The following is a 19512-nucleotide window of genomic DNA, read 5'->3' on the forward strand; positions in this document are numbered from 1 at the left end:
TCTTATACTTAGTGGGGGACATTTAAGTGAGTTATACAATGTACAGTAATGAGTACCAAATACAAACCCGAGAGTAAATCTACAAAGATTATTGCCTGCTGTATTAATTTAGTGTTGGGTAGATTTTGATAAACAACGTCAGCATAGTCAAAAAATGGTAAAATAAGTTGATTTGTCTTTGTGTAATGTTAAAGTCATTAAAAGCCCATCTGTGTTATATTGCTCCAACAAGAACAAACATAATTGTATATTACTGTTGGTAACACTATCAGAAGAATTAGCAATGATATGATGGTAAAAAGTCAAATTTCTATGGTAATAGATGAACAAGGCTGCTGCAGTTATGAAGGGATAGGGACAGATCCTGTCTGTGGCTTTAAAGCAGCAGTAATATGGATATGGGTCTACTTTCTGCACTGGTGGTTTGTTTAACTACAGTGTGTGGTGGAGAAAAAAAGGACCCGAGGGGAAGTTCACTGTCCCTACCGTCTGTTTGTCTCGCTGACCAGGAAACCACACCATACATTATTCATTATGTGTACTCGTATTCTCTCTCTCTCTCTCTCGCTGTCTCTTCATTTGTATGCCAAAGTATGAGAAAGAAAAAAAGCGTGTCATAAATAGATGCAATATATACAAATGTATTTCTACAAATCAGGACAATATGAATGACAGAATGTGAAGCAAGTGTGTGAGTGAGAGAGAGAGAGAGAGAGAGAGAGAGAGAGAGAGAGAGAGAGAGAGAGAGAGAGAGAGAGAGAGAGAGAGAGAGAGAGAGAGAGAGAGAGAGAGAGAGAGAGAGAGAAAGAGAAAGAGAGAGGAAGAGACATGGTCAAAGCAGTACTTGTATAATCGGCCTCATGCCAAAATAATTCAAGCGTGATCGGAAATCAATGTGAGAGCATGGAAGCTGTGGAGAAATCCAATGCTGTCCTGCGGCCCTGAAAGGCAAAATAAGACGTAGAAAAGAGGCTCAAACGCATGAAGGATGCATTCTGTGTGCCTCTATGTGTGTGTGTGTGTGTGTGTGTGTGTGTGTGTTTGTGTGTGTGTGCCTCTATGTGTGTGTTTTTAGTGTGCTTGTGTGTGTGTGTGTGTGTGTGTGTGTGTGTGTGTGTGTGTGTGTGTGTGTGTGTGTGTGTGTGTGTGTGTGTGTGTGTGTGTGTGTGTGTGTGTGTGTGTGTGTGTGTAGAATGCTAAATGAATTGATCGCTGCACTGACCACAGATCTGTACGGAGGTAGATGGAAGAAAAGAGATTACCCTCTGATTATCCAATTGCCACATTTGCTTATTTATACTGGTAGCATATGAACTACAACACAGAACAGAAAGCAAAATCATCTTAAAATACTAAAAGGTGCTGAATGTATTAGCATTTAATTAAAATGCTCACCAAGTAGAGTTATTAAAGCAGAGAGCTCTAAGATCTGTAGAGGGAGGCGTCAACAGGGCATCTGTGATGCAGTGACTCATCAACGCAGCAGAACACAGCCTCCTGCAGGTCTGAAGGTTGCCTGTGCCAATCCCCACCTATGGCAGCCTGGTGCACAGGGTGCTCACATCCCAAGGTGGGGTAAGGTGGGTGCGGGGGACCCGTTTTCAGCAAGTCTAGGCAGGGCTGTGACAGCACACGTGTTTCGGCAACTCGCAAGCCATATGACACTGAAAACTGAGAGCACGTAGACAGAGGTAAGTGCCTGTGCATGTGTTATTATGGCAATTATGTTAATTCAAACGTGTTTTGTTTTTTCGTCTGATTATCATTTTTTGTTATTGCCATGTTATTTATTTTCAACTGCAGCTTAAAGTTGAGGTAAAATTATGTATTTCTACATAGTTCATCCAAACGATGACAGACGGAAAAAACTCTCGATCAAACTCTAAATTAATAACTGGAACTTGACTGCTCGTGTCTGGTTGAAAATATAGTGTCCTACTAAATAGACTGACAAGTTTTCAGGGACTAGAAGGCTTGGGACAATAATGACCGTATCTCATTTGTCACTTTTCTCTCAGGTGCCGTTAAATGTGTATCAAGCAGTTGTATTTTTTCTACAGCCCAATGTGTAAACACATTTTTGGAAATCATTTTTATCAAATCCATGAACTTTTTTAACCCTCTGAACACCATACCCACCGGTGGGTTTACACACGTTATCTTTAAAGAAAAAAATATTACACCATGTATCATAGCCAGAATCAGTAAAAACAGATGGATGGATTTTTAAAGTTTTCAACTGTCCTTCAATGCATCATCTGTACTGAACTTCAACAAATCAAACAATGAAGAAAGAAATAATAGTTAAGAAAAAAATAATTTTGCTTTCATTTAAATTAGATGAAAATGTTTAGAAAAACTCCCTGTCACACAGAGAAAAAGGCCCTCTGTGTATGTGCACGTTTGTCTTTACATGTGAAGCAGTTAGAGAGAATAAAAGAGCATCTCTGTGTGACACAGAGAAGTTGCTAGTGAGTAGGCAGTCAGGCCAGTACAGTAGATGAGACCACCTAGACTGAATGAGGTCAACAGGACTGACAGTTTATGTAGGTGGATCAGTACTTTGCATATTACTGTCCACTTAGCCTGCTCTCAATCAAACACTCCATCTCTGCTTCACCCTCTTTTGTTATTCTTGCTTCCTCTCCTGCCGGGTGATCACTTATACTTGGAATACATAAAACAATTGTTCCGACGAACAGTCTGTTCCATGATGATTATATAAACTGAAAAAAGCTCAAAGTTTCAGAGCTAACTGGTTCAAATAATTTAATATAAGATAAAATAGTACAAAGCCACAAGTAGATGCAACCTGCACAATTATGTAAATACAAGTGGAAGCTGAAAGTCAATATTATAAAAATAACAGATTTTTCCACCCGGAGAGCCCTTATCGTAAATACTGTAGCTTGAAACTTTGAACTATGAACCTTTGACAGCAGCACCACACTGTCATCGTCTCATTTTTCACACTGCAGCCCTCGCACTTTGGAATGACTCTAATGAAACATAAAATGTTTTAATGAGGCATTGGGAACAGTTTAAATATTGTTTCACTGACTTGTGTATTTTATTAACTAACACTACAACACTAATTATGTCCCGTCGCCGGCTGACTCATTCTAGAAAAACACGTCAATGCGGTAAAATTCTTCCGTCCTTCTCCCTCCTGGTTAGGATGAGCCTTTGAAGTTACCACCCAAGAGCAAAATGTAAAATCAACAGAGAGCCTCAGTGATTGAGACTCTGGATGAATGTTTGGAAGGCAGGAGGTGACAGAAATTAAATGGAAGAATAGGGAAGTGTCTGGGGAGTGATGTTCACCAATTTTTTCCCCCTCAGAATTCTCTGCTGCTGTTTCGCTTCCACGCTGGGAATGGGAGCAGTGTCTGTCAGAGATTAACACAACACAGAGGGAGAGGTAGACAGACAGTAAAAGAGAGGAAGAAGGGAGGGGATAAAGGAAGATATTTTTTGAAAAGACGGAGTCTAAAGAAGGAGCAAATCACCAGAGAGACACAGAGGGAATGAGGGGTGGTGGTGGTTTATAAATAGAGGAGATGCCAACTAGGGCCTCTCCCCTCACTAGATGCCACATTAATTATGTGAGTGTGCATCAGGAGAAATTAAGATATGGCTCTGTGGCAGTTTAGAAAGAGAGAGTGAGAAAAGAGAGGATCGGGAGAAATGACATGCAATGAGGAAAGAGAGCTAAGATCAAATGTCAGTAAGAGATTTAAAAACTGGACACCAAAGATGACGATGGGGGGGGGGGGCGGTGAAGCACAAATGAGAGGGGGGGAAGAGAAAACAGGGAGAGAGAAAAGACTATTAGTGAAAGACCAAAACAGCGGCAGAAAAGAGAAAAGCGTGCTCATGCCTGCACCCAAACTTACTTTCAAAGGAGACAAGAAAGAGAGCACAGCTAATTACAGAGTAGTGAAATACAGAAGTGCGAAGAGATGAAAAAGCAAAGGGACCATTGAGTCAACATGTCATCAAATCAACAAAGCTCTACAAAACTCAAAATGGCTGTAAGCGAGACAAATATTTTATGAATGCAAATAAATATGCCGCCAACACCCAAATCAAATGTTATTCTCGTGAGGCCATCTTCTGAACATCTTAAAAAGCTTCTGCAATCAGATGCTATTCAGAGACGAATCAACAGAAAAATCTTATGCTAATGAAATCAACTGATCCATATTCATGTTTTGAGTGTGTCATACCTTAAAAACCTGTTTCAGTCACACTCCTCACAGAGGAGAGATCGAGAGAGAGAGAGACAGATTAAGGGCACAAACCATTTCTACCTGCTGCTACTTATTCGTCTCTCGTTAGAGCTTCTGCACTCCCTCTCACCGTTTTACTCCGTCTTTCTCTCATTCAACTCTCTCATGTTTCAGTGTCAGGCAATGTACAGGCATTGGACCGCTACGCCAGTGTTGATTCGATGGCTGTGGGCTACGCTAAACACTAAAGAGGAAAATGTTGCAGATTTTCAACCGGCTGAGACAAGTGTACCTGTGAAACAAGGGTGAACAAGGAGCTACGGCGCTGGTGTCGTTCATCTGCATGTACTGCCTGCACTGCGGTGACAGAGCTGGTGGGAAATCAGCTAAGTTTCGCTAGGTATGCTAGTTAAGCTAGCAGCTAATGTTAGCACTAGCTAGCCGGTTTGATTAGCAAGGTGAAACTGAACGCTGTAAAAAAAGTACATTTTTAGGCGACCAAAATCTTAATATTAACTCTGATGTACGGAAAACACACTGTGAAAGGGTCAACATTCTAAGACAGAAAACACGCACAAGACCCAAAAAGGATCATGGATATGTTGGGCTAAGGTTATATCCTGACGCTACCACTGCGACCTGTCAAACACATGGAGGCAACATCCTATAGCATAATCTGCTTTAATCGTCTATTATAGTCTAAATGGGACCATGATCTACTAAATGAACACCAAGCTGAAGTGAACGAGACTTGAACATAGTGACTGAGACCATAAACCCACAAGAAGAAAGATAGACTTAGACTTTTATCAATCAGACCTTTTGGTGACGATGGAGTGGCCTGCTTCTGCCATTAGAAAGAATGCAGGTTTAAGGCACTTCCGCACTGGCTTCACTTTTCAGACCCAGAAGCTACATCCACTTCTTTTAGTCAGTCAGTTTTTTCCCTTGCCATGTTCCAGTCATTTTAACAAAGCTTTATGAACCAAAACAATGACTTCAAACTGGTTTTCTATGCAGGGATTACTTATTTTTGGTTACCGATTTTGCCTTTTTATTTTATAAAAGTGACAGCTCTAATTCGTCTGTGTTGTTATCTACTTGAATGTGTTCGTTTGACAGTGAGTATGTTTCTTTCCATATTAGCCCATAACACAGCAGGTCAATGCAGCCAGCCAACCAGCCCACGCACTGGGCTGTGGACTCATATGGCTCTGTCCTGCCTGCTAACTCCTACCTATCTGTAAAAACCTCGCTGACACCACCAATGACTGGCAAGGGAGAAAATGTGTGAGACGGTGTCCACAGATGAAAGAAGCTATGTATAACAGATGATTCATTAAATGTGTGCATGAATCGGAAAGCTAAAGGAGAAAGTTGCAAAACATGTGGATGATTCTTTTACATCTGATTAATTATGCATTTGTTCGTATATGTGCATCTGCAAAAACAATAAAAATTCATATGAACATGGCAGCGCTAGATTATCTCTGCACTGCACTGATGAGTAGAGGTCTACCTACCTGTCAATCAAAATCCCCTGTTGCTTGCATCAATTATTTACTTTTTAGTTTCTTGATTCAACCTATACTATTGGCTCGCCAAACACACACACACACACACACTACCATACACACACATACACACTAACACTAATCCACTTCCAACGCTGGCCAAGGCTACATTTCCATGACAATTAAACACCAGAGGACAGTAGAGTCAGCCACCCTACGCAAAAAAAAAACTTTAAAACGTTGATAGGAATGGAGAGGGGGAGTTAAAGAGAGCAAAAGAGAGGTAGTGTGTGGCCTGGATAAGTGGTGGCAGGATTATAGCTAGTTCCATTATGGCTTTGGTCCGTTCACTGCTTCTTATAAAAACCTATTAGCATGTGAATGAACAGGCACACAGTGGAGTTTTCTAAAGCCCAGGGGCACTGATCCACTATCAGGTGAGCTTTCCATAAACTGGGAGTAAGCAGGTGAGGATGGTGTGGGTGTTGTGGGGTTAGTGCGATTGTGGCCACTTTTGCCTGGATATTTGTTGAGATTTCACAGCACTCAAGTTAAGTACAGTGCTTTAAATGCTGTAATGTGTAATCATTTGGGAGTAAACAATTTAATTATCTTATTAAAGTCAGTGGCCCAATCCTTGTACTTCCCAGTTTCTGATGTCAAGCATCAAACCAAATGTCAAACTGTCTAAGGTCGAAGTTTTAATTGAAGTAGGTTTATGCATTTCGGCCCTGGATCTTTTTGGGGAAAAATCCTCCAAACAAGAGACATCCTGTCTTTACTCCGTGAGTTTAAATACTGTGTTCTAAATATTGTGTTTGTTTACTAATGTTAAAGAAGAATTGCCTTGATCATGTTGACATCAAATGTGATTATTATTCCTTAATTTTCTCTATTAAGTTAAAGATTGAATATGTGTTTAATCAAATAAAATGGGCTTGGATCAACGTGACAATCGCACAAAACAACGCCAGAACGCCTGATGGAAATTTGTTTTCAAGCCAACGTAGCTTCTTTGGTAATCAGTAACTGTTATTCCAATTATAATAGACATTATTCTTCTCATGTCTCTCAACCAGATGATGCTGAACAGACTAAATTGGACTGCCAGTGTAAAAATTAAAAGAGGTTGCCAAAATAGGGGAACACATGGGCCAAAATAGTAAGCCACATGCGAATGGGCAGTGAAACTCGAGGAAATGATAAAACCAAGGCCAGAATGTCCCGCTATACTGCTTACCTCTCTTTGCAGCACCAGCTCTTTGGTGAACAGCATGGCCTCGTCACTGAATGGTTCAGCCACCTGCATCCCTCCGGGCATATTTCTGGAACTGCGTGGACATTCGATACCTGGCCAAAGACAACACAAATGTGGGAGTTAGAGGTTAGCACAGCAGATCGTTCAAAAGAACAGCCAGACGTCTTGAAATTGTATCCGTTATTTGGCTTGATGAGTCCGAAAACACCACCAGACATTTGGATCCATTTGCCAAAAAAATAAAATAAATGCAGAAATAATGTGGGCCTTAATATAAATATCAAAAAAAGTCAGTGAATAGACTGGTTTCCACAATTTTCAAGACCTCTAGTCTAGTCCTCCGAACAACTGATGCTGCATCAAGCATACATCTCATCCCTCTTAACAGGTCAGGGTCAAAATAGTTTAGCCCCTATTTCACAAAGGTACATCCGTGGCACAATACAGATTAACTAGCGACACTATCATCAGCGCTCACTGGATAATTGGTCATCAACGGGTCAATCCTGAGTGCATAAAGTGCTTTTGTACATGCAGTTTCAAGTGAAAAACAGCCTTGTTTGAATTTGCGTCTTTTGGACCCTTCGACATTGACTCTGCTAGATTTTTCAGAGGCTTCTTTGCAGGGTTCAGGTATGAATGGATAAGCTTCAGGGCAGAGGTGGGGGAAGGAGGAATGAGTGGGTATAAAGGCACTGCAAGACTGTATAATTTCATGTTCACCCTGTTTAATAAATATATACTGTGATAAAAGGAGATGTATGCGAGAAAGGCGTATGCATAAGAGAGGATTTCTGTGTTTGAAGATGAATGCGACTGGGCTGCAGAAAGTATGTGTGTTGATCTTACCCTTACAGAGTTTAAGTTTTGTGCAGAGTCTTCACACACTATGAATTTTGCATGTACAGCCTTTACTGCAGGAATATACCTAGCTTCAATCCAGACTCCCTTTATTTGTATTTTATACCCCTAAGGAATTGATATACTATATGTTCATGCAACTTGTGCCAAGGTGCACAATCAGACAAGAAAGGTGTGTGTGTAAAGACAGTTGAATGTGAAAAACCTGAAAAGTAGCAACACATCTATCCGTTGAGCTTTCAATCTTTTGAAATTATTGAATTAATATGCGCACCAGCAAGCAGATTGGTAACACATTCATATCTCTGACCAACCAGTGGTCTGCAGTTTAATTGAAACAGGGTTTCCCCATGCATCTTCCAGCAGCATGCAGATGAATCAGGTGCTTCCTAGCTTAAGGACAGCACACTTAAATGGAAAAAGAGAGGACTGGGCCACAATGATTAATATTTAGCATGTAATAGTGCAAACACCACCAAAAGAAGTTGATAGCTGCCATTACACAGCACAGCTGCCAACCTCAGGTCCATCTCTGGGCTGCTGCTGCAGAATGTATAATGGAAGAACAGCGTGTCATTTGTTGACGTTATGGACTGCATTTAACTATCACTGTTGGCTGCAGGCAAGCTTAAGAGAGGTGAGGGACTCGGAAGCGCACATAGCATCACATCCTTTAAAGTTTCCTGGAAAACCCGTCCACAGACCTTCGCATAGAAGTCACTCCACATGCTGTTATAGGAAACCAAGAAAGTACCTTTCCTTGAGCAAAAGGGCTCAACTGGAGTATGGGTGTAAGGGGCGCTTGGGTGGTCTGCACTTCGAACTCAACCTTCTAGGGTCAGCTCAACTCGCTTTGAGCCTCAACCGAGGAGGTACAAAAAAGTACCATGTACTATCCACAACTTTTGCTACTGGAACAAAGTGTGAGTCGAGATCTGCCTTACCATTCCATGCAGTGGAAATAAGGCATTAATGATAGTTTTGGTAGGCCATTAATAACATCCAGCATTGTACTAACAAAGCAATAGCTCTATCTCCCAGGTTGTTCCTTTCTTCTCTGAAACCATGTTGAATTTAATGAGATTCACGGTCATGGCAGAAATTTGAGCAAGGTGGACTCCTGCAGCAGCATACGTATGGTAGTATAGTATAGTATACGCACAGCAACACATCCCTGGCTTTGAAAATTACTTTTTTCCATGCAAGTTGCGCATGTTCTCCCCATCGTCCCCTGACTCCAAAAACCCTATTAGGACGGGATTAGTTTAATGTGGGGACATGGGCTAAAATAGTCTTACCTCAGGACATCTGTAATATACTGTAAATGGCCAATTCGCACGGGATTAAGAAATCCCTGTATTCTGCCAGGAGTAGGAGGGGTGACTTGATGTACGTGCTACCTAGCTTCTTGATATCATAATATTAGGTAAACACGGAACTAAAGGAAAAAATCGATTATCCAAATAAAAACATGTGTTAAGAGTGCTTCTTCATGCGCCTCCATGCTCAAAAAAATGTGGAAACTTTGTAATGACAGGATAAGACAGTATATCAAAATATGTTTTACAGAGGGTCGTATTCGGACAGGATTAGTATTACCTAAAGTATTTTTTCCAGACCATTTTACAGAAGGTGAAAATCACTCTCATTTCCACTGACATTCTCTGAAATAATTACTAACATGGCGAATTCGAACAGGACTAAAACCTCTGGTAAAAATGACCTTAACCCACGTCCCCACATTAAACTCATACAGTCCGAATAGGCCTTTAGACTATCAATGTATTCATATAGAGAGTTTCTGAGTCTTTTCGCTCAAGAAAATGCTGCTCCAATGTGACAGTAATGGTAAAACAAAGCTATGTTTGCTTAAGAAAGTATGAGTTGACGTGTTTCTTAGATTAAGGGCTGAAATTACACACTGGACACTGAGCCTTAATGTTTTTTCGCATTTGTCATTGGCACACATACAACAGAGCTTAACAGTGACATTAATCTGTGACACTGTGTACCAGGTGTGTCTAAACCTTGGCTACTATTCTCTCTGTCAATCCTAGTATTGGAAATCTCTTAAGATCTGTTATACAAGCCACATTTGTATTATTCTGTTTTTTATCAGAATGAATTTCAAATGCATAATTCCTGTAGGGGTTTTATGTCCGCTAACGTAACCGCCAAACAAGAACTACCTTTTTTTTTGTTTATTTCTTTCTGTCCCCACAGAAACCTCTGCCCATGTCCATCCCATGAGAACAAGAACAGGAGACATCAGCGTATTCACACTGGCAGAGAAGGGAAAATGACCCAGGAAAGGCAAAATGTTGCCACAGGACCGTCAGCACCAATGAGATGTGAAGAACTGTTGAGTCACCCTTTTGCAAGACAATTGTCTAGTATACAGCAGGGAACATTAAAACACATTAAATTACTGACCAATTAGACATGCAAATTTTAGTCTTGCACTGCTTGCATCTTTTCACTTTAACTGTAATATTCTGCAAAACTGTGATAAAAAAGTTTATTGTGCTTTAAATGAGAAGGAGCTTTTAAAATGCAAGTTTTACAATAACAAACTGATTAAATAGCGAACTGCCTTCGAAATGTATTCTTAATTAGGTTGTGGTTGAATATTTTTTTAATTGTAAGTATTCTATTAGGTATTCTACTGTATTCAAACATTGAATAAAATGCAATAAAAGGCTTCCTGAGGAGCAGAGGAGGAGGAGGAGGAGGAGGAGGAGGAGGAGACACTGATGGCCAAGATTATCTGAAAGCATTTATAGAAGTGGACCAGGCCGGGGCTTCGACGTGGTACACTGTGGCCACAACATTGCCAGAATAAAGAGAAGAGGAGGGATGAGGGATGCAGAATAAAAAGAAAAGAAAGAAGAGAGGAAAGACAATGAGACGGAAATACTGCAAACCAAAAATTGGTGTATAAAGTAATTGCAGGGAGGGAGATGATTTCGCCGGAGCTATAATAAGAGCTATAACTGCGTTTTCTAACATTATCCACAGAAAAGACTACATTATATTAATTTAGCTGATGCTTTTTTTCCAAAGTAACTTAAAATGACTGCATTCAATCATGTGGATAGTAAAAATGCAAAAACTGCCAGAATAAATGCAATACACAGAGAAGTCATGTTTCACTTCATAGTCCCAAATTCCTTTCAGGCTCACGTCAGAAAACAATTCTTTATCTAGCCCATGCGCTCGAAAAAAGACAAAAACATCCCCAAAAAAGTAATACTCAAAGAAAAAGTACCGTAATAGGCTTATAAACAAAAACATTGGTTTTAAGAGGTCAAATATGAATGTAATAATCCTATGTACGAGTCTAAGTCTGCATCTGCAGTCAAATGCACACAGGTAAGCCGTAGACAATTTTAAGAGAGAATGCCTAACGGCACTCAATATCCTGCGTCTTACACAAAAACACTGTAGTCTTCTCCCTGCAGCATTTAAACCGAGCCAGCGAGTCACTTAGCGCAGTCAATTTCTACCTGCACCATGATACATAACTCATGCCTGACACCAAGATAAACATCTGGGTCAAACTACAGGATATCCATCTTATCTGATCTCAGAGACAAACAAGACATTTGCTGATCACTACTGACACCAAAACACACACACACACACACACACACAACGCTGTTGTACAGCATCTCGCAAGTGCTTTTCCTCACACAGGGCCACCATCAATCCACCATACACCACATCAATCATCAGGTCTGTAAGACGTGGATATTAGATTTCTCATTTCAAAATATTTGAAGACAGAAGTGAAAACAGATTAAGCCATGACTTTAACGGAAAAAAAAATTGCACAACTGAATGAACAGATTAAAGAATCAATTTGTGCAACCCAACTCCTAAAAAACAACAAGCTAGCAGCGATTTCATTTAACAATGCTCTGGGTTTGTATCACTTTCTGCCCACGCTTATTCCCCCCTTCCTCTCTCTGGAGCCCAGGCTCAGAGACGGGTGGGGAGGCCCTGTGGAGTAGATGTAACATTTGAATCTGTTATTCAGGGTGAGCCATGCACCTTGTGAAATACGGCCTGCCCACGAAGCCTAAACACACACAGCTTTGATGTTCAGTGAAACACACACACTGTAGATCCTTCTCAACAATTCTCCTCTTCATGAATCTGTCTTTCATATTCTCCAAAAAACCAAAAGGTGGAGCGTCTGAGGAGCTGAGGCGGGGCAAATGATGAAACGTATGGTCTGTGCTGGCCACCTTTGAGGGCACCCACCTGTCATTCAAAGTGGCCTTTAATAACTTTAGGCCTTTATACAATTTAAACAGGTGAGTTGTTTACCTGCCATATAGTTGTCATGAACAGGAAAATGAGTTTTAGAGACCCAAACCGTTTATTGTCATCTTGTCACGTTTCTGGTTGCTATGTGGGTGGGTTTTTTGTGTTTTTTTCTCCTTTGTAAACCTTATTGACACACATTCACCCCTGTACTTTCGGCACTGTAAATCCATACACACACATCCTATTAAAACTTCTGCACTGACCGATTTCATTACAATGAAACGCAGCAACAAACAGTGTCGAGCTACACCGGCAGACCAACTGCCATCAGCAGCGTCACTAACATGGCGGCGAATTTGCATTTACAGAGGGAATATCGCCAAAGACCCAAAGATTGGAATTCTCAACAAAGAGGCAAGTGCTTTTATTAATGGGTCATATGATAAATCATCATGTGATGTTTTAACTCATTTTTTGATAGATGGGAACTTAAAAGACAATTAACTAGATGAAAATCTTACGGATTATATTTTAAGCATATGTGGCTGAAGTGAAGGAAGTGCAGTGAAAGACAGAAAATCACAAATCTTGCATTAAATTAAAAGCATTATAACCTTAACTTATTACTTATAAACTCAGGTTTCAGTACATATTAGACAAATTGGATATAAAGCGTTAATGAGTGAACTTTAAAAAGGTCCTTGTATCCAGTGTTTGTGCTGAGCTAACCTAAGCCCTTGGCTCCAGCTTCACATTACCAGGTAGATATGAGTAGTACCAATGTCCTCATCTAACTCTTGGAAGAGGAAGCAAAAAATGTGCATTTCCCAAAATGTCAAACTTTTCCTTTAGCTGTGGATTCATAATGTAAATAGAGTAACCTAAGACTCTCTAGCCGTTAAGATGCAGTAGCAAGTGCTATGAAAATATACAAGAGGCACATACAGCAAGGAATGGTCTTCATTTTAGTCCTCAGTAACTACAACTAATTGGATGACTTCATACGCGCTTGCTTCTGGCAAGCAGTTTCTTTTCTAATATATTTTTTATACCCTGTGACTGAATGAGTTTTCAATCGACCCAACATATAGCAGGAACAGAATTGAGTTGACCTCTCTTCCTCTCCTAACCAAGGCGAGATAATGAGCTTCATCTTGTAGAAATGGGTCTGGAGGGAGGAGTGTGGAGATGTGCGGCTGCTGTGCATTAGTGTCATCACTTCAATTTATACAAACATGCATCATGTTGCAAATTCCCATACTAATAATGTGCATATTGATTAGCCTCTTACATTTTTCTCATAACCTGCCAGATGCTTTGTGCTCTCGCTTTGGCATGTCTGCAGGTATAAATGGATACTTGCAGGATTCAGCATAGTATGAATGTGATTAGTGTCCATCTTTTTAATGCTATTTACTAGTTGTTGATTTTTGACAAGCTGTTGACAGGCCATAATTAACACAGTGACAGTCAAACACACAAAGACCTAAAAGCTTGGGAGGTGTGTGAGTGTGCACATTTGTGTGTTGTTTCAGCTCTACTATTCTTCTTTCCTCTATTACTCATATCTCCATCATTTCACACTCACATTTCACATCTCTCCCTCCCTGGCAACGAGTCTGTTACAAGAAGGAAGTCGGGCAGTGGGTGAAAGATGCAGGCTGGCAAGACAATGAGGTTAGAGAGTGAATGAGAGGCAGACGAAGTGAGCATGCTGTTAGAGAAAATCCTAGGATTGTTTGACTATGCCTTGCTTTATCCTCTCAATCCATCCCTCCCTTTCACCATTATCTCGCTACGGCTCTCTAATGTAAGGCCTCATTACCTCAGATGAGGTTTCGGAAAAAAGCTACGTCCTTTCCTCCCGAGCGGTGAAATGTTCCACAAATTTTTTTTTTATATTATATAGTCTTAGGTAGTGCCCTCATATAGGATCTAAGTGGCCTGAGGCTCTTCCTGTGCCTCTCATTGCTGGTCTGGTGTATCCAGTTCCTTCTTCCCAACCTCATTAGGGAGAGAAGACTGTTATCCCGGTTGTTGGGATCTTTAATGATTCTCTTATTCGCCTTATTTTTGCCAGGCCTGGTGCAAATATCCTCAAGGCAAGGAAGAGCAGCGTCTAGTGTATGATCGGCTGAACAAACCATTCTTTGTAGGGCCTTGCGGCCCTGTTCGTAACGTTCTGGTCCAAGGCAGTGTGTTCCCTTCAGGACACTCTTGATGGTGCAGGAGTAGAAATTCCTCAATATTTGAGGGGATACCCAGAATTTCCTCAGGCGTCTGGTCACCACGAGTCAGTATGCACTTTGGGGGATGGGGGTAGCTTGTAATCTGTTATAGTTCTTAAACCTTTTAGTACTCCTTAGTTCGCTTCTTACATTGTAGGCTGCTGCTGCTTTTGGTTGGTTTACAGACTGCAGACCTAGTTTGTAGGCTGCAGTAGGCTGCAGGGGGGGGGGGTTTCAGCCTACACCTTTTGGTCCATGTTTCACTGACCAATCAATGTATAGCAAACATTTTTCAGTTGTTTTTAATCAGCCAAATAAACAAACTCATCATCAAAATTCAAACTAACAAATACTCTAATCTTAACACGATAGCCACATCGTCACTCTTCCCAAGCGTGGGCAGCAATTCAGACTTTCCGAAAGGTGTAAGATCTTGAGTGCAAATGTATTTTAGTGCAGTATGCCAATTAAGTGCTATTAACATAATATTGTTTTACTTATTAATGGCTTTATTATGTTGAAGGTCTGGGGCCCAAAAAGATCCTAACCCCTGGTTAGAAATAACTATGTAAATTTCAATGCGATGCAGCGCTGCAGTCATTGCAGTCATAACGGAGCACAGTAATATTTGATTTGCAGACTTTTTCTGACTGACTTGAGTCTATGCCAAACTTTTTTTTTGCATGTATTTTAAGGAAACATGTCTACACATTTTCTGCTCCCCCTGACCATCTTCTGCGTTCACACACTGCAGGAAATGGATCAGCACACAGGTGTAGACAGACAGACAGACAGACACACATAAAGATATCAAAAATCTGATAAATGGCACTTTGAGCCACACACTATGATGGCTTATGCTTCTTGCTGACACAGTAAATCTTTGTGTCCGAGTGATGGGCGTTTCATCTTTTTGACAGGCCACTGCTCAGCATACCTTTTTCAGTAACTTAAAAAGTATGCTTCACCTGCTGTGGTCTCGGAAACTCTTAAAGCTATTGAAGCTAGTAAACTTTTTATGGTCTTTTCACTGCTTGGCCTCTATAGTCACGTAACTCACATCAATTGTACTTTTTTGTCCTTTGTCTTCACAGCTCTTACTTCACCTCCTCCTTTCATCACCCCACATTCTCAAATCCCTTTCCTGTGTAGAAGCTCTCCTTTCCCTTTCAGAAACAGGATGAGTCCTTTACCCTTTATCAAACTTGCATACGGAGCAGACACCATACAGGCCAGCAAGTGAGAGGAGAAGAAAAGAAAGGTGACGTGGGAGGAGAGGAAAGGGAACTTCCCTTCAACTCCTGAAGCACACCTCCGGCCCTCTTTGAAGCGGGGGCTTCTCTTGCAACCCTTTGTTTCCTCAACCCGTTTTTTCTTCATTATTAAACCAGGATGATATGGCTAAAATAAGGGGGAAAGACGCCGCTGGCTGAGCAAGCTAGTAGTTCAGATTCAAAGATGCATGTGTTTTTTGGTATTTTGCTTCGGACTTGCTGAGTTACATAACTTACTGCTTTGGGATTATTTCATTTGTAGCTCTACTGTAAACAGTTTGTTCTTCAATCGCCTCCCACAACAAGAATAACAATTTGGCCATGATGAATACAGTATGAAGAGAACAGGGCTAACGAAACAGATGACTAATGCAGGACTTGCTTTGACAGCATCCTTTGAATATTCTCTATTTGTCTGCATGTAGTTAATAATGACTCAGAGCAAGTTACAATAATGGTGCATGATAGAACTCTGCTTATGACCTTTAATAAAAAAAATGAATGGAGCAATTACAAACAATTGTGATACATGATCTTGTAAAAGTAGTCAGGTCACTGAAAGACATTATGGAGGCTTACAGCAACAGTTCTGATGCATTATGTATGAATGGATATATACCACGCATTAAAGTTTCCTAGTGAAACAAAATATTTCAGCGGTGCAGTTACAAGAGGGATATAAATCAAATCAGTTACATTTAATTGGACCAATAAAAACTTGCAGGCTTAGATTTTAGCACGATATGGGGCTACAGAGGACTGTTGGCTGCACACACACCTCCCTCACCTGTGGTTGGATTAGATGAGGACGAGGGAGAGATTAAAAGGGAAACTTTGCCGATTTTCAACTGGCTCTGCGTCACTGGAGCGAGCAGCCCACGCCGATGAGTGGCGCCTGGCCTCCCAGTCACTCCATATGGGATGAGTATGGGATGAATCAAACATTTGAAACTACTATTTCTACTTGGTTTTACGGGGAAGAGAAAAGATAATAATTGATAATGGTTGTTTGACATATTTGGTAAATATCAAGAGATAACATAACTGGTAAATATCATAGGGACATAGGGACAAAGGAATAAAAGTGGGAAAATGTATTTTTCATTTCACTGGGCCTTTAATACAATACAAATACTACACTAAACAAGGGTGTAGTAAGGTTTTGCACTCGATTCAACAAGTAACTTACTTTACCCTAAGGTGAACACTTCCAATACTTCTATGATGAGAGGCCTATTTAACTTTAAAATAATGAGCATATCTGATATATGTATAATTAAGATCGGCTCTCAACACACCTCATTATCTGTCTCCGGTACGGGATAGTTTAAAGAGAAGAGGTCAAAGTGGCTTCCGCTGTTTCATACAAAGATAAACACAAGAGACTCGGGCAGACAATTTATCATGTAAGTGTCATTTCCAACACCACGCATAGTGCAGATGGGTGAATAAAACACAGAAAGATAACTTTGACAGGAAAGAGAAAAGGAAGGAGATAGGAAGTGCTACGAGATTAGAGGTAGAGAGATAAGAAAGGGCTGTTTGTGCCTGAGGGCTTCATTTCATGTATGGTTGAAGGCTTAACATCAGTTATCAGATAAAGACAATCGTGCACACAACAACATACATGCACGGAAACACTGAGGCCATGACCCACCACACATAATATTTATCTCATAAACATACAGTCTTTAAAAGAGAAAAGAAAAGGGGATGACAATGAGATGAAAAGGCACTCACACACCTATAGGGAGACACACACAAGGAAGCTCCTCAAGTGATACAGAAGACTATAATTGGAAGAGAGGTTAAACATACACGGAACAGGAAAGGGGATCATTTGTGTCAAATCAGGGCTAATCCAACCTAATTTGTATATTAAAGACAGTACGTGTCGTCTAATTTTAAGCAGATGAAGCTTTTCCTGAGGAGACAACCTTAATCAAATATGTCTAATGTGCTTCTTACGATTCGCTAATAACCTTTGACAGAATAAAATCACTCCAAAAGTAGACTGACTATGTAAACACAATCTCACAGACACACCTGACATTTTAACTAAGCACTCTCATTTAGGGGAAATTGTGAAATGCAAACCGGGACTAAAAAAGATCTTACATGGTCCTTCTTATATTGTAGAATGCTTATTGGCAGGGGTCTTGTCAATGCATCTCGTAGCAGGCAGTGGACACAAAAATGCAATTATGAAAATCATCGGTGGATAGCAAAGACAATCAGAAGCAAATTACAAAATTAATTAATGCATCGACAACTCAGCCACACATAATTAAACTGAATCTGTCAGAAATATATGCCGTTTGTCTTACTGGAAATGGAGGGGAACTATATGGCTGGCAAATGTATGCCTGAAATGGAGATGGATTGAGATGGATTTTTATTGCAACTATAACAAACGGCATCATCCGTTGTTGAAGGGATAAGCGTTCTAACCATTCCCATGATCTGAAAGGATGTGCAAATCATTGTTGGCTGCCAAAGATACAGTCTCAGTGTTTTTATTATAAGCGCAAACTGTCAACGCGGTCGAGGAGCTGAAATAAATGACTAGACCTGCTATCAAACACTCTGTATTTCATCCTATCTGCATCTTGCCCTAAACCACTAGTACTTTCTCACGTTGTAAAATGGGCAGAAAACGATAAACATAGTGGACCCATTCTTGGATGGATATTTTCATTGTATGCATCTATCTGTTGGTCATTTTACTCAATTTGTTTATATAATCTCAGAAAATAAGGGACAATGTCATAATAACCCATAACCCCAGTGACGTATTCAACTGACTTATCGATCCATCCACTTATCATTGCAGCTCTATTTCATTCCAATTTATTATCTCTCTCTGTGCCCCTATTAGAGCTGGGCAATATGACAATATAGACAAAATGATATAAAAAATGTAAAAATGATATATATCTTACTATATGGTTTCCATCGCAATCTTAAATTAACAGTTGGTGAACTGCGTTAATGCATTTTTTATGTCATTTTGAAGGCGCTTTATGCTCTGATAGATTGCACGTTATGTTAATTTTGCACTAGAGTTCTTAATAAAATAAAAAAAGTGACCAGTTTCTAATGAAGATGACCACTAAAGTAAAAACAGACAAGATGGGGAGAGTATGAGTCCATTTCAAACTGAGCAGGAATCCAGAGAGGGGAAGGCGAGGTCAAAGGGGACACATGCTTCACGCCAACCCTGGTGTTTTGAAAGAGGCTGGGATGTGGTTGGTGCAACATACCCCTTTGCCCCGTCAGGGCTGCCTGCCAAGAGATATGGGGGGAGCTTGAACTCTGCTGTCTGAGCCGACAGAAGCCTTAATGTGGCAAATATGCATTTGCTTCGATAAACACACTCTCTTTTTTTACTAAAGGATATGCCAATGAACTTTCACATGGCAGCAACTCACGCCTGTACAGAAATAGTGAGTAGGTTAGATGACACTGAAGGACCTGACCTTTGCACCGGTCAAAGAAAGAGCTCTACCCACCGGCAAGGAGGAATGTGATGAGGCAGGTTTCTTTGGGCATGTACAGCTTGAGGCGGGAGCCGCTGAAGACGTATTCGACCACAGCTTCTGACCGGCCAGCCCTCTGTAGAAAGGGCAAGAACTGCTTTGCTTTCTGTGTCTCCTAATGGACAAAAAAAGAGAAAAGGTTAGATAATACTTAGAGCAAGAACCTTTTTGAAGTTATAGAACTTTCTTATAACATCATTTATTGAGCCAAATCTAAAGATGTGGAATGCTAATATTTATAAACATAACTATATAACTGTTAAACAGTTGTAAAGCAAGGATATCTATAATCTCAACACTTTCTTGATATCCGATGCATTAATTATGCATCCAA

General features: G+C 40.4%; 1 protein-coding gene across 1 annotated transcript in view; it reads right to left on the reverse strand.

The window, feature by feature from the left end:
• Positions 1–19512, reverse strand: part of snd1 (staphylococcal nuclease and tudor domain containing 1) — a 180058-nt gene that overhangs the window by 111559 nt on the left and 48987 nt on the right. The window contains exons 15-16 of the mRNA XM_083935604.1: positions 19152–19293; positions 6987–7096 (exon numbers count right to left, since the gene is read on the reverse strand). Coding sequence (XP_083791730.1) covers positions 6987–7096; positions 19152–19293 — 252 coding nt within the window. The remainder of the gene's footprint in view (positions 1–6986; positions 7097–19151; positions 19294–19512) is intronic.

Source organism: Echiichthys vipera (assembly GCF_963691815.1).
Source record: "Echiichthys vipera genome assembly, chromosome: 20".
Lineage (NCBI taxonomy): Eukaryota > Metazoa > Chordata > Actinopteri > Perciformes > Trachinidae > Echiichthys > Echiichthys vipera.